The following is a 27,898-nucleotide window of genomic DNA, read 5'->3' as shown; positions in this document are numbered from 1 at the left end:
CGATGGCCAGTTTCAGGCTGATTTCTGCGATGCCCCTTTTGCTACTGCAGCTTCTGTACGCGTCCTTCGATCAGTCTTCATTCATCTCCGATATGAACATTCAGCAAGTTTGGAATGATTGAGCACTAAGAAACACGAAATAGACTTATACAATTCAATAAAAATGGTGGATATTGATTTTTCCAGCTGTGAGGGACTCAAGATGGCAGAAGAACCTCACTGCAATCAAGCAGTACAGCTAAACATGAAAGTTTCAGTTAAAAGTAAATAGCTCCTTGTAGACTGCATGCAAATTTTCTTTTCCAAATCCTTAATTTCATGTCTGCAACTGGCACTAATTATCCCAATTATGAGCGAACCAAGATGGAAAAAAATCTAGCTGCAATCAAGCAGTACAGCTAAACATTCAAGTTTCAAACGAAAGTGACAAAATAAATCAAATTGTGGGGTTTAGTGTCCCAAAGCAACACATGGGCCATGAGGGACACTCTAGGTTGTAGTGAAGGGCTCCGGATTAATTTAGACCACCTGGAGAGTCCTAACGTGCACTGAGATTGCACGACACAGATGTTTTTGTACCGCGTGTTCCATATTATCTGTTCGGGTTGTAAAAGATTTTCCCATGCAAACTACTGGCCTATTTGGGCTCGACCACCGGCCACAAGGTAGCTTAAAATAGTCTGCGTTTATCGATAAATAATTTAACACTGGAACTTGCCTGAATTGTACGGAATCACAGACAAACTGTAGTGAGCTGCAGAATAATTTTTGTCGCTGCGAGTGGAGCAGCAGATTTGAGAGGCTGCGTTATCTGGGGATCTGTGTGACCCACCCCAGCTCCAAGCAGAGACATTGGTTGCCTCGCAGTTTGCCAGATGGCACAATCTCTCAAATTGGCTGCTCCACTCGTTGCGACAAAAATTCTGCTGCAGGCCGACTGCAGTTTTTCGTCGATTTCTAACAATCCAGGCAAGTATCAAAGTTAAATTATTGAAAAATGCAGACTATCATAAGCCACCTCGTGGCCGGTGGTTGAGCCAAAATAGGTCAGTAGTTTGTGCAGAATTTTTTACAACCCGGACAGATACGGAATACGCGGTAATTCACCTCCATCGAAATACAACCGCCATGACCGAGATCTAACCCGCGACCTTGGGATCAGCAGACGAACGCAAAAACCACACAGCAATCATGGTGGGTGCAACTAAATAGCTTTCTTGTAGGTAGCATGAGCACTTTTTTTTTGTTGCAAATCCTTAATTTCATTTTATGTCTGCTACTGATACTAATCTTTATGCAGCACCATAGCACATGATGCAAAAAACAATCTATTGCAGAAAGCAAACCTGCTGTAAACCACACGCTCGTACGTGGCTCACCGCAACTGCAACATTCTTTCAATGTTTTTGCCAAACAGGACGACCGCAGACAGAAATGAGTAAACTGATATGCTTACAGATAAAAACGACCAGATGGCCTGCCTCAACAGACGGCGCTGCCAGAAAGTAGTGCCATCTAACCAAAGCTCGCAGAAACTCTGATAGACAACAGTGACTGTGGTATTTACCAACTTTATTTATTCTTTTTGTTGCATGCGCAGGCAAAAAGTTAATCAGGAAACATTGTGTGGCGTACAGTATGACCGGGCACACTGCAAGTCACCGCTGCACAGTATGCTTTACGATGCTTCCGAACCAACTAGTGTGTCAAAATGTATTAAGTCTGGAAAAGCACTGCTGTTTCATAGTGTACCGTTAGCAAGTGCAGACAACTTCATTCCTATTCTGACTAGCCTGAACTGCCTAAGTGACAATTCTTGAAAAACTGTGTTACTTTGTGGAAACACCAGTTCAAAGAATTGGTACATAAAAGTCAGCCAAAACTTGCGGTTGGTGCACTTCTTAATGCATAGTTCATATTAATATTTCGACAAGAAAGGAATCTACCTTTGTTCGAGAAAATTTTCAGGTTTCCCATGCCAGTGAATATCCCTCAACAAAGCAGTGTGTGCACACGAGCAGTTAGGAGGCTTATCTATTCTTAGACCAACAGGTGAGCTGAAGACATTCCTGCTTGGCTACCTGCACCAGCAGCAGTTTACCAATATCCCTCAAGAGGAACGTATACAACAGCTGTATCTGACCAGTACTCACCTATGGGGCAGAAATGTGGAGGCTAAGGAAGTGGGTTCAGCAAAGAAAAATGGTAGGTGTAAGGTTAAGAGATCGGAAGCGGGTGGAGTGGGTGAGGGAACAAACGCGGGTTAATGACATCCTAGTCGAAATCAAGAGGAGGAGGTGGGATTGGGGCAGGGCATGTAATGCGAAGGCAAGATAACCGCTGGTCCTTAAGGGTAACGGAGTGGATTCCCAGAGAAGGCGTTTGCCTTCTCTGGGAATCCACAGGGCAGTGGAAAGCAGGGGGCGGCGGAAAGTTAGGTGGGCAGATGAGATTAAGAAGTATGCGGGGATACAGTGGCCGCAACTGGCAAAGGCCAGAGTTAATTGGAGAGACATGGCAGAGGCCTTTGGCCTCAAGTGGGCGTAGTCAAGCTGATGATGATGATGACCAGCAGCAACGCTGCCATGCCTTAAGGTTGGTTGGTTTATGGGGTTTAATGTCCCAAAGCGACTGAGGCTATGAGAGACGGCGTAGTGGAGGGCTCCGGAAATTTCGACCACCTGGGGTTCTTTAACGTGCACTGACATCGCATAGTACACGGGCCTCAAATTTCTCCTCCAAAGAAATTCAGCTGCCGCGGCCGGGATCTAACCCGCGTCTTTCGGGCCAGCAGCCGAGCACCATAGCCACTGAGCCACCGCGGCGGCCCATGCCTTAAGGTGTTACAGCAGTACATGAGAGACATAATGCCCTTTAATGTGCTTGCCAGTGGCCAACAAAATGTATAAAAAAATTTAGCACTGCTCAGCCCTGTGTCGCAGCTTGCGCTACTCAAGAGCTCAATACATGTTGCAGACAAATTCACTAATAGAACTACTCATAGGATTTAGCAAAAAAAAAAAGAACAAACAATTAACCACTGCAAACTGCAGCAATCTCCAGCATGCAAATTTTCAAGTCCCTTAGCATGGCTGCACAGCATCCCGATAGACACGATTCAGCTGCCACCAAGAGGGGCAGTGTTGCTCAGCGGCAGGTCCAGCTCCATAGTTCGGTGAGACTTGGGTCGCACTAACAAGGCAATCCTGGGTGGTCCCCCCTCGTCACTGTCTTCGACTACCAGATGAACCGCACAGCCTGAGTCCAGCAGCTGCTTCTCATGCGCCTCAGCCAGCCTGTTCACAATCTGCCTCTCCACCTCATGCTTGACTGAACGTGCGCCGTAGTGGACGTTGTAACCATCGGCCAGGAGCTCCACCACCCGTCGCTCCCAGGTGAGGTCGATGCCGTGCTTGTCCTTGGCCCGGCGCGTCCACCCTTCGAGCTCCCGAGTCACCAGCACTGTCAGCTCCTTGCGCGAGAAGGGCAGGAAGTAGACGATCTCGTTTATGCGCCCCAGGAACTCGTCACGCCGGAAGTGGCGCTTGAGGATGGGCCGCACCACACGCTCCTTGAACTCGCTCCGGATGCTGACCTCCTCTGTGCTCGGCTGGAGGCTCTGGCGCTGCAGGGCGAGCAGCTCGGCGTCGCGCCGAAGGTCCGTGGCATGCTGGGCGATCTCTTCGCTGGCCAAGTTGGAGGTCATGACAAAGATGGCATCCTTGCAGACCACTGTCTTGCCCTTGCCATCTGTGAGCCGACCCTCGTCGAACAGCTGCAAAAGCACTGTCAGGACGTCGGGGTGCGCTTTGTCCACCTGGAAAAAAAATAAGGGATAGTGCGCTTTTGCACTCACAAAAGCAGGCCCTGCCATAGTGATGAACTCAATGATAAAGCATAAAAGTGAAAAAAAAAAACACCTAATAACCTCTGCGAACTGCATTTATTTGAATGAAAGGCGAGTTTTTGGATGAGAGGTGAGCTCACTTCATGCACAGTACAATAAATAAATAAATGAATAAATTTGAATAAATAAATAAATGTTCTATTTGCAAATGTCCTCTCAGTGCAGGGCCATTTTATGCACTGTTTTCATGAAACACATATCTGGACACATCTAGCATGCTCATATATCTTCTTTTGGGGGCACTTCTGTTAAGACGAATTTCTGATAAGACTAACAAATTGGCTGGTCCCTTCAAGTTTGCCCTAAAGGGAGTGCACTGTAATAGAATATTATGCAGAGACAAAGGCACATTATACAGTATTTACTTGCATGTAGCTTGATGCATCGTATAGGTTGGCACCCAACTTCGGGACCAGGAAAAAAAAAAGTAAAGTTGGAATGTCGTATAAGTCAACCAAAGGAAGCACTAACTGCATATCACACATAGCAGCGGCAGCGGAGCAGTGACAAACTTGTCAAAGGAGATGGTGCTTGCACTTCGAGTGCGAATTTACTGCTTCATCCCAAGAAAAGCATGACAGAACCCATGAGACATTCATTTCGTTCTTTAAGTTTAGCAGGTACTCTCAACGTACACAGTACCGCCAATGTCGCATGCAAATGGAAGCAAACCACTTCAGGTGCACGGAAAGCTTTGCCAAAGGTGTTTTCATCTCTTTCCTGCATATGGGTATCCGACGCTCTTTTCAATGATGACTGGTTTAAATGCTGACTAAAATGGTCACCGGTGTGTGGGAGACATGACTTGCCATGCTTCTCAGGTACTAGAAGTGCCGCTTTTACGATGGGGCCTCTAGCGCATTGCTGATGTGTTGACGGTGGGAATACGCACATATATTTGTATCAGTCTTATCAGAGAATATTTAGCTGGGATCTTTCGAAAAGGAAAGAGCATGCTAAACTTTCGCATGGTAATACTAGCAGCAAATCCCATACTATGCTAAGGCTTAAAGGTGCACTGAAGAGGATTCTGAACTGGTCTTTTTGCCGCGGGAACTTGACCTACACGTTCCTAGCATTCTTAGAAACAGTGACTTACTGCTCTGTGTGGCTGATTTCCCCAATTAAACCGAATTAACGTCCGGCTCCCGCCTTTTTTTTTTAATTCTCCCTCGTACGGTGGGCGGAGTCGACCAACGCGTGGAGCGCCTTTCACCGAGTCCCGTGGAGGCTTTGCTTTCACTTTATTTTGTTTTTTAGGTTTCCATGAATAAATAGTTTCATTGGCAGATAATATAGCCGCAAAATAAGCCCGAAGAAATAAAAATACGCGCGGACTATTTGCTACTACATATTACTCCGCCGATGGCAGAGTGGCAAGCCACCACGGGACTGGGTGAAGGGCACTCCACGCGTTGGTCGACTCCGCCCACCGTACGAGGGAGAATTTAAAAAAAAAGGCGGGAGCCAGACGTTAATTCGATTTAATTAGGGAAATAGGCCACACAGGGCAATAAATCGATGTTTCTAAGAAAGCTCGGAACGTGTAGATAGAGTTCCCGCGGCAAAAGGACAAGTCCAGATTCCTCTTCAGTGCACCTTTAAGGCCGCCTCGCCCTCCCATGAAGATGAGCCACAGGGAAGTAATTTTAGGAATTTTTGTTCATAAATTACTCTGCAACCTTTCGTATAGAGCACATTCATGCGACATCAATTGTGTGGTGCACCGATGCAAGCAATCATGGCACATAACAAAATGGTGGTCGCATAGCATCACGGACGGCCACACGAGTGAGACAATCCAGTTGTGAAGAGTACCGGATAATGATTCCCATCCCACAGTGTGATGGTGGGGGGGGGGGGACTTCGCACGTACCCCCCCCCCCATGCCGTGTGGGAAATATTTTTTCGTGCAGCTTGCACACCGTGTTAGCTTCTGGCATCATCAACACACAACACAGCAGAGTGTTAATACCTCATCTAGCAGCACCACAGCGTTGGGGCATTCGCGCAAACGCTGCGTAAGCTGCCCGCCATCATCGTGGCCGACGTAGCCCGGTGGCGAGCCGATGAGCTTGGCCACTTCATGCTTCTCCTGGTACTCAGACATGTCCAGTCGGATGAAGCCCTTAACCGCAGAGGAAGAGCGGCCAGTGCTGCCCCCGTGTAGATACTCGGCCATCTGCTTGGCCAGCTCTGTTTTGCCGATGCCCGATGAGCCGAGAAAGAGGAAGACAAGCGGGTGCTCATCGTCGAACCAGCCCAGCTCCTTGCGTCGGATAGTGGCCGCAACCAGAGCGATTGCACCTTCCTGGCCTACGATAACCTGTGCGGAACAAATTGGGAGAACTGCACCAAGCTGGCATAGATTTTCAATGCAACACAGCAGCTTCTGGCTCAGTGGAACAGCACATAACATAAGTCCGAAAAACTTCAGTGGAAGAATTCATTCACCTTTATTTGGTAAACGCCTATGTATGGAAAGTAAGAACTGTAAAATTCAGCAAGTGATCTTGGCCAGTGGTACTAGTGAAGCAATGATGAAAGTGTTGGCGAAAATTATTTTGGTGTGTTGCTGTGATGCAGCTTACTGATTAGAGCCCGGCACTGCTCCCTTAAAAAATGCGCAACTTATAGAAGGATCAAGTGAAAACACAAGGGTACCCAAGATGCTAGACTAGAATGGCATCCACTTGCAAACAGCAGTCACAGAGTCCTTCCCGGTCTTAACGTCACAACAAGTTTGAATAGAGTGGTGAGAAAATTCAATTTTCTTCACAATAAATGCATCTTCTTCTATCAGACAAACATCAAGGTAGGCAAGAAGAGCCGCAAAACAATTTTTACGAATAATAATTGGATGGAGTTGTCCTCAGTGTCCCTCTGCTTTACTATAACTGCATAGTTGCCAGGCTGGTTCTCCACTGGCTACGGCTTGGCGTTGCCTACACCAAACACTATCTTCACAAGATCGGCATCGAAAGTAACCCAAATTGCGCACAGTGCCACACTCCAGAGACTATTGGACGCCTTCTTTGCGAGTGCCCAAACTATACTGCTGCAAGAAGAACATTGGAGGCGACCGTGAAACAACTGGACTCTTGCCCTCTCTCTGAGGAAACTCTTCTGGGCGCCAGGACGAGACGTTCTGATTGGTGGCGTGTGATAAAGGCCCTGCTCAACTTTTTGTGTGAAACAGGCCTGGATACTCGTCTGTAACTGCCTGTGCACAACCTACATGGTTAATGACATGTGTCGGTGTTTGTGTTGCAGACACCAGTTTTATGAGTTTTATGTGCGTCTACTAACCGCGATGCGAGTGCCAGCCAGTGTGGTGTGTGTGTGTGTAGACATCACCCGTGAATTCATTGTATTATGCCATCATCAGCCTTCATTCGCACTTTCCTTTTCCTCCCCTTCCCTTTCCCCTGTGTGGAGTAGCAGGCCAGGGCCATGTTACCACCGGCCGACCTCTTCACCTTTCCCTCATTAAAATTCCTTCCTTTCTCTCTCTCAAATAAATGAAAAGATACACACAGCGTGAACATAACCAACATAAGCCAACTAGCCCATCTTCAGCCCTATTTCGACTAAATGAAGCAACCTGTTTGACGCGCTGCTCAAGGGGAAAGCGTCGCCGTTCCTCAGCCTCCTTTTGCTTGCGTCTCTTGGTGTGCCGGTCGGTGTACTCCTGGAGCAACTTGCGCATTGCCGGGTTGCGGCTGTAGTCGGCTGGACGGTGGTTCTGGTCATTGGCCAGCGTCGGGTCTGCGTCCTTCTCCAACAGGATCTGTACCAGTTGCGTGTCGTCCGTAAGTACAGCATAGTGCAGTGCCGTGCAACCGCGGAACGATGCTCGGTTGCTCAGCCGGTTGCTGAACTCGTCCTCACGTACCACCAGCACCTACGACAACAGACGCAGACAGGGACGACTTGCATCCAAGAGGTGTGCACAGGAGGGCTTTCATGTTGTAGCAATGTTGAAAGTAAGGAACATGACGGGGTTACACACTCAGGAAAAAGAACGGGACAGAGCACCCGCCACTAAATCTCAGTTGCCACTTTCCAGCAAGAATGCACGTGCACTTGCTCCCAAGCAGTGGTTCCTGGTTATAAAGTCGTCAGGACTCTCTGAGCATCGCACAGACATGATAGAAGGGCCTAGGAAAATGCAGGTACAAGTAGTATGAAGGCAAAATAGGTCCCGTTGTGAATTTAAAATCATGAATGGAGTTATCTTACTGGCATAGACGTACAACAATTCAAGCAATATTGCAAAAGTTCATTTTTGCAACCTCATGGGCTGTGCTGCTGCACTGCAGGAGTTTAATTCCTTAAGTATACAAGTCCCTACACAGGCATGATTTAGTTTATATATTAAACTTAACACAATGCCTTGTGTTGTCATCAGTGGATCTTGTCATCAAGCCAAAAAGTGGATGGTGCTTAACTAAGGAGTAAAGACACATGCATACTACTATGTTGCATGTGAGCAGTTTTGCTTGACTCATTGCAGCTGCTTGCAACTCGTTTGGGACTCCCCAAGCACAGCGAATTGATCAAAGCTGGTGATGCAACATATACAGCTGGGCACTGTGAATACGCCTTAAGACAGAAATTAGGATATATCGTAAAAACCCATGTATAATACGAGGTTTTTTCCAGATTTTAGCATGTCAAATTGCCGCCTCATATTATGTGCGGACCCAAACAATTTTCAGTCTTCAATTTTGTTCAATTTCGTCTAGTCTTCCAAACAATTTTTGGTCTCGTCATTATTCAGGCCTGCTTTGGCTTCCAGCCAGAGCAGGCCTGAATGCGTCTTCACTGTTCTGAAAGTTTAGATTTCAACTCCTTTCGCCATGTTGACCTCGTGATGCACACGCTATCTGAAGCAAGACAATCGCTCCTTGCGTGACGTTGCGACTGCGAAGACAGTACTTGAATGCTTTTAAAAGGAAAGTTGTACTAGTAGCTAGTAACCAACGACCACAAAAAGGCACGACTCTGAGGACACTTCCTGGGCGCACATGCCGTACCACTATGTGCACGCGTGTATGTCAGAGCCAATCTGCGCATATGTGCAGTGCGAGACGCAAACGCAGCGTCCGGTGTCCAGATTTGTACTACCACATACTGGCACCAACGCTGCCGTCTTGCGTACGCGCCGGGTGCGTCGCACTGGTTTACAATGATCAGACGACCACATGGTTGCCGCGAGTGTCGGGGTGAGTGTGAACTGCTGTTTTCTTCCCGGCATGAAATTCTGTGATCAAGCGCGCTGGACATGAGATGGAAAACGAGCAAGCCCCTGGAACATGGAATGCATGGCCTTTTCCGATGCCTGGCACAAGGCGGCGCTGAACGCAAGCACATGGAGGGCACGGTGTGTATGCCTTGCAAGTGCTGATCGGATCACCGAGTCAAGCATGAAATGCAGCGAAAATAAATGCTCTCAGTGAGCTTTCTTCACTTGCATTACATGCAGATGAAAGTTTTTTTTCATGTTTGCTATCCCCTGAGTCTTATGTGAAAAGACTGGAAGATATCTATAACAACTGCACAGCTACCATAGTCCTCCATAGCAATAAAATTCAAATAAGGAAGGGTGTCAGGCAGGGAGACACGATCTCGCCAATGCTATTCACCGCCTGTTTACAGATGGTATTCCGAGGCGTGGATTCGGAACATTTGAGGATAAGAATTAATGGAGAATACGTAAGTAATCTGTGATTCATTGATGACATTGCCTTGGTAAGTCACTCAGGACATGAACTGCAAAGCATGATCAATGAGTTAGGCAGAGCAGAACGGTGGGGTGAAAAGTTAACATGCAGAAAACCAAAGTAATATTCAACAGTCTTGCAAATGAACACCTGTTCAGAATTGGTAGCGAGGTGCTGGAAGTGGTAAGGGAATACGTGTATTTAGGGCAGGTAGTGACCGCAGATCCGAATCATGAGAGGGAGATAACTAGAAGGATAAGAATGGGATGGAGCGCGTATGGCAGGTTCTCTAAGATCATGAATGGCAGTTTACTAATATCCCCCAAGAGAAAAATACCCAACAGCTGTATCCTATAGGCACTCACCTATGGGGCAGAAAAGTGGAGGCTAACAAAAAGGATTCAGCTTAAGTTAAGGACCACGCAGAAAGCTATGGAAAGAAAAATGATAGGTGTAACGTTAAGAGACTGGAAGCGGGCAGAGTAGGTGAGGGAACAAACGAAGGTTAATAATGTCCTAGTCGTAATGAAGAGGAAGAAATAGGCTTAGGCAGGGCATGTAATATGAAGGCAAGATAACTGCCAGTCCTTAAAGGTAACGAAGTGGATTCGAAGAGAAGGCAAGCTTAGCAGGCGGCGGCAGGAAGTTAGGTGGGTGGATGAGATTAAGAAGTTTGCGGGAATACAGTAGCCGCAGCTGGCAAAGGACAGGGTTAATTGGAGAGACATGGGAGAGGCCTTAGCCCTGCAGTAGGCATAGTCAGGCTGATGATGATGACGAACTAGATCTCGTATTATATGTGGGTCCTTATGATATGTGGGTTTTTATCGTAGTGGTCTCTTACGGACAACGAAAACTTAACAAATCTCACTTAAAAGCCAACGTTTTAGCGGGCAAGTTATGATACATTCTGGTTGTGCAAGAAAGCATTTTCTTTTCTTTGCCATTCACTGCAGGCGCCATTTGGCAGTCTTGTATTCTGCTGCACTAATGCAATACTGGTCAGATATTCCTCACAAAGGGTGAGCACCCAGGACATTCCTAATAAAAACAAGCTTACTGATGCATTTCGCGCTCTGCGGAGCAGGTGACAGAGAACTGCAGCGTGGCCCCAAAGATTAGAGGTGTGCATATACTGTATACGGAAATTTCTAATACCGAATCGAATATCCTTGTATTTGAACGAATCACATAGTGTATGTCGAAAATTATATTAGAAACAAATTGAATATGCCCCCAAGTTTTCAAATAATTGGTGCGAAGTTCAAATAAGGCCTGCCATATTTTCCTTCTATGACTATTCCAAAAACAGAGACCATACAGGCTAAGTTATCATGCTGCCATGATCGGTTTGCGCAGGATGGAGGGTTCATCATCACCTTACAGTCCATTCATGTGGCAGTGTTTGTAGTCCTGATACACAGCCTCGGAGATTGGCTGATGCGGTAGAGCCCAGGCAGGTTTAGAAAACCAAGCCTTTATGCCTGACCTCGGAGGCCATGCCTCATATGTAAGCTCTCACCCATCTCATGCACTGAACTGTGGTGCTAGTTTATTATCTTCCGTTATCAACAGCAATAGGTACTTTTCCTATGAGCATAACATGATATTAATAAAGTTATTACATTGACTTCGTTTTGCAACCGCCTAAATGGAGAGCAGTGCTGCATCTAACAGATACAGCTATAACTGTGAAAGCTGCACTTCGCTGTTTCTCGCGATTGCTCATTGAATATTTGCGCAAATAGCGAATATTCGTCAAAATATTGTATTCATACTCGATTCGGTTCTCTCACTATTCGATTTGTATCAATTAGTATTCAATTTGTATTCAATTCAGTATTCAGCAAAACTACACTATTTGTATTCGATTCAGTTTGAAAAAGTATGTTCACACACCCCTACAAAGGTCCAATCCAACACGATTTACAGCTACATAATAACAAGAAAATTACAAAACAATGCTAGGACCCATGCATATGACGATACTGCCATGCCCTCCTGCCTGCATGTTCATATTTACATTCATGTACCAGTTCATCTGAGCCTGATCACTAGTGCAAACAGCACAGGAACTGTTAAGATAAAGTCAGCGTACTTACCTCGAGGGAATGAAGCTGTTTCTCACGTGCCATCTGGTAAACATTGCTGAATTCATCACCAGCGTCGATGTCAGCACCAGCTTCGAGAAGGGCCAGGACACAGTCACGATGGCCGCTGATGGCTGCAACGTGCAGTGGCGTCCAACCCAGTGCATGGCGGCAATTTGGATCCATACTTTTGTCGGCCAAGAGGCGTCGAAGCTCGTCAGCATTGCCCAGCTTGGCCGCACGAAACAGCTTCTCCTCCTGAGCACTGCCGCTTGCCTTGTTTGCCATCAGATAGCCGCCCAGACCCAGAGGGACCACAGCTAGCCCCAGTGGCCTGCGCTGCCATAACAGCGGCAATCGATGCCGCTGCTGCTGTAGCCAGCTGCCTCTGGAAACATCAACAGAGATATGCGAATTTTTTCAAAGCAAGAACAGCTGCTGCGGTGGCTCAGTGGTTATGGAGCTCGGCTGCTGATTAGAAAGACGCAGATTCGATCCCAGCCACGGCAGTCATATTTCAGAGGAGGCAAAATACTGGAAGCCCAGATACTGTGTGACGTCAGTGCATGCTGAAGAACTCCAGGCGGTCAAAATTATCTGCAGCCGTATCATAGCCTTTGTTGCTTTGGGACGTTAAACCCCATAAACCAAACCATAAACCAATCAGAGCAAGAACATTGACCAGGCTGGGATAATGTTGACATAAAGTACTTCTGATCAATATTGACAAATCTGCCTGAAATCTGCAATAAAATATCAACATACCCCTGTTGGTATTAGATCCCGTTCAATTTCCATTCAGTCCCGTTTGATCAATACTCAATCCCGTTCAGCCTCCCGTCTGAGTGTCCAGTGTTGATCACTATTAGAGTTAATATTAGAGTTGATATCGCCACTTCACCAGTACCAACAAGCATATCTTTTTCCGAGGCATTTAGAGGCACCTGCAAGAACTGTCATTAGAAAGAGTGCAACAAGGTGTTCAAGAGCTACCTTAACTGCAGGGTCCCTGCACCAGCCCTCAGCCAGTGCAGCCGGCGAGCTGCTCGCAGCTCGCGAGTGATTGCTCGAAGCATCAGCACGGTCCACATGGTGATCAGATGCCCATGTAAAGCAGGTCATACTGGGGCATGTGGGCAGGCTCAATGGGGCATGTGACGACCAGCTTGCCCCGCATGGCACCCCGGTACACCACTTCCACCAGGTCGATCACGTCTTGCTTGGTCCGGAAGCAGCCGACAAACTTGGTGTGGTCCGCACTTCTGAAAGCAGAAAACAGGCTACGTAAGTGCAATTCACAGGAAGTTGGCATAACAAGCCAAAAAGAAGTACCCTAAAGAAACAAAAAACATGATAAACTGGCACTGTATTCTTTTCATGAAGGAAAGATGAAAATGTTGTGGTATGTCGGTTTTAATGCCTCTGAAGTGACACATGGGCTATGACAGATGCTGTAGTGGAGGGTTCCAAACTCGTACTTTAACACGCACTGACATCGCACAGCAAGCACACAGGTGCTTTTGTATTTCCTCTCTCTGGAAATGTGGCCACCACAGCCAAGATTCAGTCCTATGGTCTTGGGGTCAGCACCTGAATGGCAAAGCCACTGAGCCACTTCAGCAGGTCGCAAGATGAAAATGCTACATTTGTTTTCCCCACTATAAAAATTACCATGAAACTGACTCAAGAGACATTAAGCTGGATTTCTCAACAATGCCCCTTGCCTGTATGCTGGCTTGTGCAGTCTGCAGACAGAACAAAGCTGCGGGAAGCATGCAAAAGCATTACTAAGTGTAATAAACAAGGCAGAAAAAAAGCAAAGCCATCCTAACGCCAGGTAGACATGAATGGTACATTCAGGGACACGGATGGGTGACAGTAAGTGTGAAGCACATACTACCCTAACTTCTTGAAACATTTCACAAACAACCACTGTGCTCAGCGAGAATCTGCTGTTGGCCATAATGCTGTACACTGAGATTTTTGATAGCATGAGTTGCAAAGCTCCACTTGGAAACCCACCTACATAAGAGGCCAGTTCATGTAGTTTACCAGAAGGTGGTGCCATCTATGAGCTGGGCCTTAAACAATTTAATTTCTCCTACAACTTTTATTTCTATAATTTGTTCACGTCTTGAGCAGCGCTAATCAGTTCGTCTCAATACCACATGAAGCATGATGGTCAGCTAACCCCCAAGTTTTGGCTCACTCTTAGTATGGGAACAAAGAATGCAATTTTAAAACAACACGCTAAAAAGGCGAAGCCAGGTTGGGTGCTACTCTTGTCTTTTCTACACGTTGTTTAAAGCTACATTCTTCGTTTCAATATTATGACTGACCAACTGGCCCCCAGGCTACATTCTTGGCTCATTCCCACTGCTGGATATCAGTACATGGGCCCTACCTGGAGTATTGCAACCAGTACTGCCAAAGAGTTCAGGCTGTACATAGTTACCTGAAGCACAGCTAACGTTCAGAGAGAAAGTGTGCCTGTTCTTACTGGTGACTCGTAACACCACACTTATTCTCGACGTCAAACATCTAGCATTCAAGGTTTACTCAAATGCATAATGTGTCAACAGGGTTTATATAAAATGGGATGCAATAATTTGAGTAAACACAAGCCATGCTAGGTAGTTCTGTGGCACTTTGCTCTCTCTGGTTGCACAGGTCATGCCTATGCTTACACGAGTACTAAACTGAAACGTGCACGTCACTAATATAGTCCAGTTTTTTGGCAACTTCCAAAAACTGTGGCAAGAGAAGGTGCCAAAAGGTGAAGCTTCCTCATGAAATGTGGTCGAAAGAAAAAACACAGCTTCATTTGACCCTAGAACAAGATGCAACCAAATACTGCCATATTCCTGAATACACAACTGGCAACAGCTGGAACAGCGTAACTTCATTTGCACACTCTATGGCCAGCAGTTCCTGAATTCGCTCAATGGATTTATTCTACGAATTCTACAAATACATAAAATGGATCCACAACTAGCCTTTGGGTCAAGGACCCAGATGATATTGCATCACTTGGTCTGTATACTGTATTCAACGGCTCACCAGCCTCGCACACAGTAATGTTCATACATGCATATTTATTTCAGCACACGCACTGTTATTCACTTGCCTCCGACTACGACGCTAAATGTTAACGGCATGAGCCCCGGACAAATGACCCGTAAATGCACAATCTTCGGCAGTTTCCGCAAAATTACGGGCGCAACGCAAGCTTTACCCAAATGAGTGCTTTCCACTGCAGCGCTGCGATTCACCATCGAAGTTTACCTGTCGCTCTCTACCTTGATGTGCTGACCGTTGAAGAAGAACACCGTAGCCGGAGTGATTGTTACGTCCAGATAACTTGTGTACACCGGCACAGAGTGAGGTTCCACGGCGTACACCTCTGCCATCCGAGACAGCAGGGGCGCCGCCTTGCTCAGCTGCGAAGACAGCACGTGGCATTGCGTCAGCCAACGTGCTCAGTGAAGTCACAGCAACAACGATACGGGAGCTATCGCCGTAAAAGCCGGCACATGCTCAACTTACTATGTCATCGATGCGCAGGCAGTCAGCTTCTTCGCCGAACCTCAGCACGAGCACTTTATCTATGGTTCCCTTAATGGCTTGATCGACCTCTTTCTTCGTAGTCAGTTTCCTAAGCCCGATACTCATTGACGATTGATGTTCATATATCAATCAGCTTTCTGCGATGATTTACAACCTCAAAATACGACAGCCGGTTTGTGGTGCTCCGTTCAAAGTTTCACTGGGCCGCTGATCACGGATCTTTACGGCGGAGTTTTCTCTGGGCTGACAACAGGCAAGCGTTTTTATCTCAGGTATCACTAAACAGACTACAGGCACGCGTGAAAACAGCCGCAGATTAAATGCCTTATGCAATAACGAGCGTAAAATGCTTTAAAATGACACGTACGGAGGCGCTGGTGCACGAACACACGCGAAAGCGAAATCGCTGAAATCGGCTGTGTTGTGGCTTCGAGTGGATAGCATTCAGACACTCAGTACACGAGTCAAAACAAGGCATTTATTTTAAGCACAAAAACGAGTTCAAGAATATAATAAAAATACATGTTTTATGCCTAAAATTGTCATAACAACAATTCACTTTATAAACAACTTTTTTAAAGGAAAGGGATTGCATTATTTGTTAAAAATTTTCGGTAGCGCTTGTGCCATGCAGCAGCCACTGAACTCCACTAGGTGGCAGTAGCCCAGCAGCCGGCGCAGCCGGTGCCTCTGAGTTCGTTCAGTTCTTGCTATCCATGGTTATATAAAACTCAATGGTTCTTGCTTCATTCATCCAGGAATGTGCAAGTAGTCTGCGCGTGTTCGCGTTTCATGGAGCGGTTCGCGGGAGCATCAAAACGGCTCTTCGCAATTCATGAAAATTGCGGCCTGTGACAGTTTGTGTAAATTTGCCCCTCCGCACTAGGAGGGCCCTTCGCCATGTCAGGGAGACCTACCCGGCTGAGGGATGAGAGGACGCATCAGGCGAAACCCTACCAGAAACGCAGGGTGAGTTAAGCCTAAAGGCGCAGTAGCCCGGCGTGCGTGTTTCGTTGACTAGTTTTTACCGCTTGCTACAGAACATCTTAAGTATGCTCTTAATGCTCTCAGAATGGTTGTTTAGCCTGAAACGTTATGGACAAATCCTCAAGCGATGATGCGTATACGTGCAGCGATGTGGTTTTCCTGAGCTGGCGTCTTAACAAGAAAAATAAATCGTCCTCGGAACTCGTCAGTGGCCGCGTTTCCAAAATGCTGGAGGAACGATGTCGGTTTTGCGAGCACAGCGCGTACGGATGTCCGTTCATCGGCTTTGTAACATGTCTGGAGGGCTGGATAGCCCTGCTCACTCAGTAGGCGAAATGCAAATGTCAAAGCCTAGACCAGCTGCCGTGAAGCGCGCGTTCTTTGCTGGGACCGTCAAGAGTCTCGTGATTTTTGTATTTCGACCGTCATTGCATTTTAATCCTTGGAGTAGCGTGAGGGTTAACCTAGAGCAATCGATTTCCGGCCGTTGTAATTTTGCCATAATGCACAGGTTTACATAAGTAGAGGCTAGAACGCAGCGCGCTCAACAACAACAACAAAAAATAAAGCAGGACCCCCCCGCCAGCTCCCCCGCTGACATTTCGGTTCGTTTCGGGCCAGTGATAATGGCATCCGGCGAGTTAAAAAAAATGCTCACAACGAGCTTCGACTGATGAGTATTTAGTATAAGAACCAGGCCAGTTTTAAACTTGAAAGCACGAGCTGATGGGCGAGTTGGTTGTACTTACATGATATGATTGAAACAGCGCAAGGCCGAAGGCCAAAAAAGAGAGCAGAGGAAAGGAGGAAAAGGACAACACAGCGCTGTGTTGTCCTTTTCCTCCTTTCCTCTGCTCTCTTTTTTTGGCCTTCGGCCTTGCGCTGTTTCAATCATATCAGTTTTAAACTGTACGCAGTACTTATTTTTCGTTCCTGTCATACTGGCCTGGAGTTTCAGTGTGCAAAATGTACAAAGGTCGCGCTCATACAGATCTGTATACAATTTACCCAAGCTTCGGTGTGACTTGGTTTGGTTGTTTACTTGTATTCACTTTGGAGAGCTTGGAGAACTATCTGTAAAGTGGCAATGCTGCAGCATGGTGCCTCTAACTGCCCTGATCCCATTTGAATACCACCGTTCTGAATTCCGACATGCTTTAGTGCATAATATAGTAGTATCACGGCCGCTCAATGGAGAGCGCACCAAGTGCGCCTCCATTGAGCGGCCGTGGTAGTATACTGCGGTCTTCTTTAACATAGTAAGGTAAATTAGTTTTACAAATTGCCCATCGCCGCCTTTGGCAATGCACTTGCACATAATGAAAAATGGAAATTTTTGTTCAGAATAAACAGTTTACTCACATATACTGCAAGCATCACAAAAACAGGCATCAAAGTAGCAGCTGTTAGTGGCTCGACATTTTGACTCCTCTGTCTGAGCATTTGTGAGGTCTGAGAGACCTTTCCTGTAGCACAAAGGTATCACTGGTTCCCATAAGGTAAATGTTTGACTGCCAAAAAAGGTTTGGAATGCGCTTCAGTTGGTAGCCAGACTCCATGGACCCCATTCGCACTTGTGACAAAAGCACCATCAACATCCGAGCTTCCAGTTTGTTCGTGCAGTAATGCCACATAAATTCCAAACTTTCGGTGTAGCAAGTTGGTTCGTATATATAGGAGTTGTAAATATATTGAGCCACTTTCAATGATGTGGCATTCTCTCTGGGTTGGCATACAATTACCATATGATATATGCATGATCTCGACCTTGTGTCACTGCTGGATGTCGTCTGCCACACGAGCTTGAATTGTAGCTACAGTGCGAGGAAGTCCGAAAGGAGTCGCAAACAATTGAATAGGAGGCAGCGAAGCGCACGGAGAGGCATGGCCATGTTGGGCTGCAAGAAAGCTGTGCTACGGTGTGAAACGGCGGCGTGGTTGCTGCTACAGTCACTGACAAATGAAAGTGGCTGCGCTCATTCTGCATCGATCATTGTGACCAGTGTACTGTGTATTCATCATGGTTTTCCATAATCAAGCTCATTCAGTCCGAGTGCATTTGAGAGTGCTAGGATGCAGCAGTAGTCACATGCCAATTTTTAAATCTTGCAGGCTTTATGTTTTGAAAAAGCAATAACCCTAAAGTGAAATTAACGAAACTAACTAATATTGATGTTTCTCAACATTCTCTGCAGTGTCTGCAAAAACAAATTAGAGGGGACGCCTAAGCTCTGCCTTAAAGGGTCCCTGAACTGGTATACAGGGTGTTTCACCTAAGACTTTCTGCAATTTTTAAAAATAAGCTATTTGAATTAGATGCGCGCTTTTTCTGGCATAGCATTGTCAGTGGTGTAGTACATCACAATTCAACTAAGACGTGCTAACTAGCAGGCTTGTTAACCAATATTTAATAGTTAACTTTTAAACTATTACCGTTGGGTTCCTTAATTATTGAGAGGCATGCAGCTTGCCGTAAGTGATGTCCATATCCGTTTTTAGAATTTCGAGAACGCGATTATCCTCGGCGCTGTAGCCCAACAAATTTTGGCTATTTCGACGAGTTACGTGCACTGGAGAGGTTGCTTTGCCTGCAAGCTTTTCAAACCGCATGTATTTTGGCGTGATGTAGGCGAAATTTGTTGGGCCACAGCGCCGAGGATAATTTCTCGAAATTCTAAAAACGGATATGGACATTACTCACGGCGGGCTGCATGCCTCTCAATAATTAAGGAGCCCAACGGTAATAGTTTAAAAGTTAACTATTACATATTGGTTAACAAGCCTACTAGTTAGCACATCTTAGCTACATTATGATGTACTACACCACTGACAATGCTATGGCAGAAAAAGCGCGCATCTAATTCAAATAGCTTATTTTTAAAAATTGCAGAAAGTCTTAGGTGAAACACCCTGTATACTGAGATCAGGAGAAGCACACAAGCGATCTGTTTTCCATCACTTGTCACTGCACCACAAAAAAATTTAACCTAGCTTCGTTAACATTGAAGATATTGGCGATTAAAAATGATGCTCCTCCTCGCTGCTTTCAACTGATACACGCCAGGAAAAAAAAAGATAATAGGTCTGCACTGCACCTCTCCGCGCCCCATCCCACCCATGCCACCTGGGCAAGCCCAATGAGAAGCTCGGCCAGACTGCCCACTGACATCATTGGGGTAGGGGATGCGCAGTGAGGCATTGCCCTAATTGGTTGCAAGCTGCTGGGAGCAGCTGTTTTTAAAAAAAAATTATTTGCATATTATACGGTCCACACAGAGCATTTAAATTTGACTGGAATGCTCACAAAGGCCACCTCTACAGATTTGTTGCACTGGAATATGACCATCAAAATCATTTGAGGATCCCTTTAAGTGTATGACGTGGTAGCGTTAATGGGTTAATGCTGAATTGGTTGTTCTCGACTTTATATTCCGCCCCCTGATACTGCTTCTGGCACAATGTTGTAGTGGTTAAGCGATGCACCACTGCCCTACAATGGCAGCCTGTGCCACCGGTGGGGCTTGTGCTACCCAGGTTGCTCTTGCCGAGCAACCAATCCCGACCAATCATTAATTTAACTGCCGCCTGCCATGGTGGATAGTTCGCTCATAGGCCGCTGGGCAGGTTGTGGTAACTTCACAAAGTCTCATGACCTAGGTTGCTTCTTCGAGGATTTTTTGCTGAGAATTGTCGAAGTTGCTGGATTTCCTGCAGAACGCGAACCTTAACGCTGCAGCATTAAACTTTGCACTATATGTTAATGCTGAATTGTGGTCACTATTCATTATTAAATGAGTAAGTTTGGGCACATGTAATAAATGCATAGACCCAACTGAGACGACTGCCTACAACTCTGCACAAATCAAACTTTCGTACAGTGCCTAGGCATTTTATTAAACTATGGTTTAAGTTATTTTAACCTTTCTCACAATCGTTCTCCTTGTTCAAAACATGAGGAAATGAAGTATCATGATTGCGAGGTTTGACATGTGCCACTTTTCCGCTGGCATTAGATGCTTCTGTGCATGTTTTCTTGTGCTTTCTTTCCTTGCTGGTAGCCAGTAAGTATATGAGCTTGCTGGCCGTCCAATAAGAATTAGGTTGTCCGTCAGCGCTTTGTTATGACTTGTGTGTGCGCCTGCTGTCTCGGCTTTAGCGCTGTAGTTATGGAAGTTAAAAACCAATTTTCCCAGCATATTGTGTTGTGTAAAAACACACTGAACGCTGAAGAAGCTTATTAGTGAAAGTTAAAATTGCAATAAATGCGTTGTTTGATAGTTCGGCTTACAAAAATATGGTACTTAAGTGCATCGTTGGCTATTTGCCAGCAATTGAAGCATTTTGGATAACATGAGTCGTGCAGTCCCGCAAAGGGTTAAGCGTTGAAACCATTAGATAAAACAGCAATTCATATCTATGTCTAAAATCTAGGTTGTTGCACTCGGTTGAGCAAGAAGGGGCGTCATGAAGTCTGCGTGTTGATGGAACTGCTGTTGAACCATTGCGGTAGACAAAAATGCGACACCTTTTATGACACATATGCACAACACTTACGAATGCAGTGGGGAAACAGACTTACCCAATCAAGATTGTAGTAAACAGCACCATGCTAGCAGCAGTGCCTGAAAACAAGCAACTGCGCTACGTAACCTAACGGCAACACCGTCTCATGATGCCCGTAGCTTCTCTGTACCTTGTTATTTTCTCTTTTTGACTAATGCTTAACAGCCAGCAAGCTGGGGTGCGCAGGTCAAGGATGCTGACATTTTCCGATTAAAACCTAATTATGAAAATTGAATTCTGCGCACATTTATTGGTGTTTTTTGGTTTAAACCGAAATTCTCAACCCCAAAGTATAGTATTGGTTTAAAGGATTATGCACTGCCAGGCCATCTAAACCCGTCCGTAAGGAGTTCGGATTTAAGTATTCTTTCACTTCTTTTGGAATGGTGACATCTATTCCTTGCTTTCCAGTGAGTGGCCAATGGATTTGAATGAGTTGGTGGTCACTTCTTGCTTCTGAGGCCTCTTTCACTTGCCATACGGATGCAGTTAGGTTGCGCGAGAAAAAGTCATGTGGCTGGGCAGCTGCTCTCCACCAGCTTGTCTTGCCTGACTGCTGTGAGGAGCTGAAGTTTCAAACTTCATTGTTGCATGTTAATCTTCTTGCTCTTTTGGCTGTCATGCCCGTGGAAGTGTCATCTGGTTACGGGCTCTGCCTCTTTTTCTCCCCACAGTCGGTCCTGCAGACGGTGACATCGGCCGTGCGGCAGTTCCTGACACCATCCTGGCTCAGTGAGTCCTCATGCGAGTCCGAGAGCAGCGTGGAAAGGCCTGAGCTGACCAATGGTGAGGCAGTTCACTTGATCCTCGGGTGGCATGGGCCAATCGAGTGAGGACGGGCAAGGGTTGCTGGTGTCATTCGCTGTTGCAGATGTCTGTGCTCAGTTCACAATGGGAAAGCCTTTAAGTTTTGCTTTTTGGCCTCCTCTGCACCGCAGTGTCCAAGCTGTGGCTGTGCTCAGGAGTCCTTGTTCAGATGCAGTGGGACCTTATGGCTGTGCTCCTTGAACTGATCTAGAGTGCTGACTTGAGAAATGCCCGTGGAGTTAGCAGTGAGGTTACATGATTGCATGTCTGTCTGAAATAGGGGGGAAATGCGGCTTCAGTACAGTGTTGCAGCAGGGTTAGACGAGTTGCTGGTTCTGCTGTAGCATTACTAACCTTTGCTTTCTACCTGTTTCAGGACTCTCTTAAAGCATTTTGGGGTGGCTTAAAGCGCAACTTTGTACTTAGCTCAGTGTCACACTGCAAGAAAGTGCAGTGTGGTTTCATATGGCCTGTGCGTCTTGTGTTAACATGAAACTTGTTGCATGACCTTTACGGTGCATCTTGAATGAGTCTTAGATGCAGAAACATATCTAGGAGGGGTCATGGGGGGGCGTTGAGATCAAATCTCCTCTGCCCCCAATACTCTTGGGCATGCATTGCTCAGCACCCCCCCACCCCCCTGATACAAGAATTTACCTTGGGCCCTTCCCCAGAAAAAATCCTGGCTATGTGCCTACCGTATTTACTCGCATAATAGGCGCACCCCCAGTTCGGTCGCGAAAAACCAGTTTTTTTATTTCCGCGCATAATAGGCGCACCCCAAACTTCGCACTGTGATCAATACTGTATTCACACGATTGCTAGCAGACGCCTATTATGCGCCTATTGTGCGAGTAAATACGGTATTTCAGATGCAGGGGCCACACCTTTCAGTACCCAGTGGTTTAAGCACAGTGTGCACACAAAATGAATGAAATGCTTCATAGTGGCCGTAGGATTCCAAGCGTTGCGGAGGTTTGTGCATTTGTAAAGTACATTTTTGTCTTTGCTGTATCAAAATCTTCGCTAAGCATACACAGTTTTGGTGCCGCGTGGTTTTGAGAAATTCGAATTTCAAGTTGCTTCTCAGTGGAGACAGATGTGAAGCCCTGACCTTTGTCCCCCATTCATTCACTTGTATGGTGTTTTACCCGAGTGTTCCACTTCACACTGAGGTCGTTCGTGGCATGGATGCGTTGCAGGTGAAAAGGAGCCCGCATTGTTCGTGCCGCTGGCGCCGCAGCCTCCGCCACCCTCATCGCCACCGCGGCCCACGCGGGACTGCGCTGTGGGGCCGGATGACGATGAGGCAACCAATGGGCCACCCAGCTTCTCTGTGCCTGTGATGCCACGGCCAGAGACTCCGTTGCAGCGGTCGTTGGAAAGGCCGTTGGAGCGGCCGTTGGAACGGCCCTCTTTGGGGCGACTTTCGGAGCGGTTATCTGACCGGTTATCTGACCAGTCGCTGGAGCAGCTGTCCAAAAGACCGGCTCCTGTGCCCAGTCCTAGCAGTTGGATGAGTGCAACAGCTGCATCCAGCAAGAGGCAAAAGGTATCCCTGACATTTGTTTCGTTTGCTTCTCTGGAATGTAATGCACAAATAAGGTTTGGAATTATTCCTTTAGTGAACTCCCCTGTAGGTCACTTCACCATTTCATCTGGTAGACTACATCAATCAGTCTGGGCTTTGCATGTTGTTGTTTGCCGTGTTTAATATTTCCCCTATGATCGAGAAAGTGCCTAGCGTCTAGGCACTATCATGAGCCAGTGAATTTGTTATATACACTAGAGTGCATTTGAAGATAAGACTGTGGCAGCTGCCTTTTGTAGAATCGGTGGTAAACCTCTGAGGTGAGACTCTGCTAAAGTTAGTCGATTTCAGCATGGGTGGCACTTGCATGCAGCAGCAGACTTGCCGTATTCACTTAGTTAGTAACGGGCACTTTTTTTCTGGAAAAACAAAACAAAAATTGCCTAGAAATGGCATGCACTTTTGAATAGAGTAGAAAAAATGAAACTATGCCAGGAGCACCCTATTGTCATCAGCGACGCAGAATAGTGGCTTGGTGCTTCTTGCACATCAGTTTTATCGATATCTCCTATCTAGCCTACAGCAGTCGTGTGTACCGATAGGCCTCAAGGGGATCTGGAGTGTCTATCAATAATGGCATTGATCTGGACTTGAGCCAACATGGAAACATCGGCTGCGAAGGCACGCCAAGTTCGCTACGGCCCCTGGCTGAAAAAAAAAAGGCGACCATGTGGAGGTTTTCTAAGTACACACTGGCGCAGCCAGGTAACCCTGCACAGAGTGTGCACTGGCAGTGGCACAAAGGAACGAGCTGAGAAATCCAACATTTTAATAAAATAACGTGATCTTGTACGGAGGCAAGGGGTAATCAGGTGGCCTCACATGTGTTTGGTGTTCCTGAAACTCATGTGCATGTGCTTGATTGCTGGGTGCAGCTGGTGAGACAGAAAGCCCTAATGGGGTCTGAGTTCAAAGCCAGCAGGTGCTTGATTACAAGTTTTGTGAAAAAGGATTAGATTTTCTGTTCGTAAGCACAGGTGTCTGTCAGAAAGGCAGTTGATGCGGTGGCATGGTTTACTTGATTGTGACATTAGAGAGAGAGAGAGAAAAACTTTATCATGGCAAGTGTGTTTAGACCCTCCTTGGGTCCCTGGACCACCGCACGGTCCCACTCTACGTCGTAACGTTCTGTGACATTAGAGCGGTTTCAGTTAAGGTTAATCACAATGTGAACAAGGGAAGGAAAACCTCCGGGTGTTTACCAAAGTTTCGACAAGAGGACTTGTTTGTTCCAAGTGAAAAGATTCATTTTTATATTGAAGAATGAAAACCTGGTGAATGTTCCAGTCGAAGCAGTTGCATTTTTCTTTTTTTCTGACCTTGGAAAAACAGGTACACATTAGAGTTAATATGGTAACAGGATTTCCTTGTTTTCCTGGTACTAGCATTGTGTATTGAAAACCATTTGCCGATTGAGTGCAGAGGAGATGTGCCTGAGAACAAGGTGTGAAAGCTTTTGTTTTATGTAAATGTTTTCCTTCTTACACCGCTATCAGGAACATCTGAGTTGTGACAGCTGCTGATGTTGGGGCGTGGCGCGAGCCACCATCTCTCAGAATGTGCCCAAAACTCATGCAAATGGTGGCATTAGATTTCAGCATGCTTGATCTTCTGGAAAATGCCATGTTTCCGGGCTAGTTGGTGCGATTCCGAGTGGGCAAGGACAGGACAGCGATGTGTCGTGTCTGCCTTTCTTTGCTTATTTCTCAATGTTCAAGCTGGCCCACTCAAACAAAACCAATTCTCTGCTTCTTGATCTGTTTTTGTGCTGATTGGAGTGGTTGCTGACGCTTCCTGAAGGACTGCTGCAGGGCATGGTATAAAAGAATCTCGATGATGCGAATCTCATGGGGTCATGAAAAAATTCGTGTTATCCGAAATTCATTATCATCCAAAAGGACAAAATCCACGTGCAGAAGCGTGGGAAATGCGTTCGTGCAGATCTGTTTACGGCTTACGGGATTTATTTACGGCTTCACGGCCGCAGATCACTATTGATGGTGTATACAGCACAACTGGCGATCGGGGCATCAGCGATGTGTGGGTCATGTGCCCGTGCTCACTCACGGATTGCGGTGCATACTGCATGACTAGCGGTCGTGGTGTCGACTTATGTACGGGCAGTGTTTAGTGCTTAAATCTACAGTGACAGCTCTCATGTTCGTAAGACCCTTAGTGGTGCGGGAGAGTGTTTGGAACATCCAAAATTGTGCATATTGTACATAATGCACTGCAGACGTGGAATTTTGACTCCAAATTATCCCAAAATTTGTATCAAACACGTTCGTATCGAGATTCTATTGCACTTAGCTTGACTGGTGCATTAGCCTTGCTGGTCATATCTAGTGGGGATGACTGTAGTAAGTCTCACCTTCGTATCGACAAGTTTGTGGGCTTTTGTCTCACTGTAATGTTATTTTTCATTCTTTTCCTAGCCCTTTCTGACTTATGCCCTTGTGTTGCAAGCCTGAAGGGTGACCTGGGTGGGGTGATTTTGTTCTTATTTTCGCTTCCAGCTCTTGAGTGTCCTTGTGTTGCTTTTGTTTTGCATACAGCTGTGGCATGAAGAGAGCCCCCTGCAGTCCCCTTTCTACTCTGGTCAGACCACGTACGGTGGAGCGGCTGCCCAAACCCGGCTACGTAGCCTGGCCACGTCTCAGTCCCCTACGGTACGTGGCAGGTTCCTTCGTGCTTTTTGCTGGCATCGCCAGTCATACAAAAAGGGCACTTGGTGTGTGTGGAAAGGGGGGAGCAGGGATTGAAAATAGGCTTACCCATACATGTAAGGAGGGTTGAAAGTGCTCTTGGCTGCCCTGTTTCACTCCAGGTACCCATTGTTGCCCGAGACCCCAAGTCCACAGGAGCCGCAGCCGGCCTTAGCAACACTACCCGCCAAATTCTGGCCGCCTTGGAGAAGATGGCAACACCTGTGTCGGTACGCATGGATGTAGCTTTCTCTTTTAGTGTAATGTTCTCTTCACTTGGCTTGGCGGACGTCAACTGCAGTTAGGCGCCCGAGCCGAATGTTGATGAGCAGTCGCTGCACCAGCCGCTTTCGGAATTCTGCTTTAACACTTTTGATAATTCCCTGGTCTAGGGGCTGGAGCAATGCAGTGTTGTTGGGGGGCAAGAACTCCAGGCGCACATTTGTGAGGCGCACGTTCACGATATGTGTGGAGCAATTGTCCCCAGAGTGCTGGTCTTAATTGCAATTGCGTCGTTGTACTTAACACTTCTTGGAGGAATAGTTTTCATTTTAAAGCATGCAAAATCTACCTTTTTTTTTTTGCAGTAGGGAAAGAGTTAAGCTTTAGGTTTCCTTAGTGCGTTCATCTGTTTACGCCGTTCGCAGTGCAGACCTTGGCAGCATGCCAGGATGCTGTGCGCCAGTAACATCACTGTGTGTATATTTTCTGACAACAGTTCCTGCTCAGGGGTGGGGCACTTGGGAACTGCAAGTAACGCTGAAACATAAGCATTACAGACTTGCAACCTTGCTTTAAAAATGCGCTCCTTACTTTAAGGGCTGGTGTTCAGCATGATCGCTTTTATCTCGCTATGATTGGCCAGCGCCGTTGACTATCACTAACTCATCAGATCGCTTCTTTCTAAGTGAATGATGCTAAACATAGGCGACATGAACGCCGCTGGCTATGCGCTTTTATTTAAAGGGGGTAGACGTTCATGAAATTCCGACTCTCTGAAAAACATCAGTCGAAACTTTTTTTCCCTGCATAATGGACCCTCCCCCGCTAATTGTCAACTTTTCTGGAAAAAATTTCGTTTATTACGCGAGAATGATGCTGCATTTTTACGGTGCTATGGGTTTGCATTAGCTGTAAAGAGAGCAGTGCTGTAGTGCTGTGGTAGGATTTTCTTTCGTTACTGTTGTGGAAAAAATTCCAGGTTAGGCTCTTTTTCATGTTTAGTTTGCTTATGATGACTGGCCACTGTGCAGGACGCCAGGCGTGTGCCATTGAAGAGTAGACTGCCCAGCGGCCGAACGTGGAGCCTCCCGCATCGTACAGATCCTCCGACGCTAACGCAGGTGTGGTGTTATAACCTTTTGTTATGCGTCCTCATTGCTGCAATGGCTGCTTGAGTCGAGCGTAAGCACGCCTTACCGCACTGCTGTGCAGCATTTGTGCCGTCAGTGCTTTTGTGGAGCTGGTTGTTCTGGTGGTGCCTACTTTTAAGCTGTGTATAGCCTTGAGGGTTCTACTTTTTTCTTTTCCTTTTGAGTCTTCAGAGTGAGTGAAATTTTGTGCACTTTTTTTAGCCTATTTGACTTTTACTCATTTGTGCCCACTTATGTCGGCTGCAGATATAACAAGTGCTTGCTTATTACGAATGAGGGCAATGCTACTGTGATTATGCTGCAGCAGACTATACTGCAGTAAGTTGCATGGCCGTTTTTGCCCATGTGGCTTGGCACATGGGCAAAAACGGCCATGCAACTTACTGCAGTATAATCTCGACGACGCGATCACAGTAGCATTACAGACTCGTGACCTTGCTTTAAAAACGCGCTCCTGACCTTAAAGGGATACTGAAGCAAAATCTGAAAATTGAACAAAAAGGCTGAATATAGATTCTCGGAATGTGATTACACCGAAATCTAGTCGTCACTGCGCATATTTTTCAGCGGATGGTTTTATTT

General features: G+C 46.4%; 3 protein-coding genes across 4 annotated transcripts in view; 1 reads left to right on the top strand and 2 right to left on the bottom strand.

Moving 5' to 3' along the window:
- Nucleotides 1–2,856: 2,856 nt before the first annotated feature.
- Nucleotides 2,857–12,855, bottom strand: LOC149334893 (mitochondrial disaggregase-like). The gene is made up of 5 exons (XM_089551540.1): nucleotides 12,717–12,855; nucleotides 11,736–12,111; nucleotides 7,512–7,811; nucleotides 5,883–6,233; nucleotides 2,857–3,817 (listed from the first exon to the last, which is right to left on the bottom strand). Exons 1-5 carry the CDS (start codon nucleotides 12,812–12,814, stop codon nucleotides 3,119–3,121), a joined length of 1,824 nt encoding a protein of 607 aa, XP_089407666.1. The 5' UTR covers nucleotides 12,815–12,855; the 3' UTR covers nucleotides 2,857–3,118.
- LOC149334892 (thioredoxin-like protein 4B) lies at nucleotides 12,820–15,729 on the bottom strand. The gene is made up of 3 exons (XM_089551541.1): nucleotides 15,270–15,729; nucleotides 15,009–15,163; nucleotides 12,820–12,982 (listed from the first exon to the last, which is right to left on the bottom strand). The coding sequence occupies exons 1-3, from the start codon at nucleotides 15,393–15,395 to the stop codon at nucleotides 12,820–12,822; spliced, it is 444 nt and encodes a 147-aa protein (XP_089407667.1). The 5' UTR covers nucleotides 15,396–15,729.
- Nucleotides 15,730–15,971: 242 nt separating this feature from the next.
- Nucleotides 15,972–27,898, top strand: part of LOC149334891 (uncharacterized) — a 42,364-nt gene continuing 30,437 nt past the window's right edge. For both annotated transcript variants that reach the window (XM_089551530.1, XM_089551529.1), the window contains exons 1-6: nucleotides 15,972–16,259; nucleotides 21,515–21,626; nucleotides 22,850–23,199; nucleotides 25,794–25,907; nucleotides 26,066–26,173; nucleotides 27,197–27,286. In XM_089551530.1, the coding sequence (XP_089407656.1) occupies nucleotides 16,191–16,259; nucleotides 21,515–21,626; nucleotides 22,850–23,199; nucleotides 25,794–25,907; nucleotides 26,066–26,173; nucleotides 27,197–27,286 (843 nt within the window). In that variant the 5' untranslated portion in view covers nucleotides 15,972–16,190. The remainder of the gene's footprint in view (nucleotides 16,260–21,514; nucleotides 21,627–22,849; nucleotides 23,200–25,793; nucleotides 25,908–26,065; nucleotides 26,174–27,196; nucleotides 27,287–27,898) is intronic.

This window comes from Amblyomma mixtum, chromosome 7 (assembly GCF_055824585.1).
Source record: "Amblyomma mixtum isolate Tamu chromosome 7, ASM5582458v1, whole genome shotgun sequence".
In the NCBI taxonomy this organism is placed as follows: Eukaryota; Metazoa; Arthropoda; class Arachnida; order Ixodida; family Ixodidae; genus Amblyomma; species Amblyomma mixtum.
The sequence above is the reverse complement of the archived record's forward strand: the minus strand, read 5'-3'. Positions and strand labels throughout refer to the sequence as shown.

Coding starts and splice junctions, on each gene's coding strand:
- LOC149334893 (XM_089551540.1), bottom strand. CDS start 12,814: ATGTGGACCGTGCTGATGCTTCGAGCAATCACTCGCGAGCTGCGAGCA. Junction 7,812..11,735: donor AACAGCTTCATTCCCTCGAG/GTAAGTACGCTG, acceptor CTGTTGTCGTAG/GTGCTGGTGGTACGTGAGGA. Junction 6,234..7,511: donor TTGAGCAGCGCGTCAAACAG/GTTGCTTCATTT, acceptor TGTTCCGCACAG/GTTATCGTAGGCCAGGAAGG.
- LOC149334892 (XM_089551541.1), bottom strand. CDS start 15,395: ATGAGTATCGGGCTTAGGAAACTGACTACGAAGAAAGAGGTCGATCAA. Junction 15,164..15,269: donor GCCTGCGCATCGATGACATA/GTAAGTTGAGCA, acceptor CTGTCTTCGCAG/CTGAGCAAGGCGGCGCCCCT. Junction 12,983..15,008: donor ATCAAGGTAGAGAGCGACAG/GTAAACTTCGAT, acceptor TGCTTTCAGAAG/TGCGGACCACACCAAGTTTG.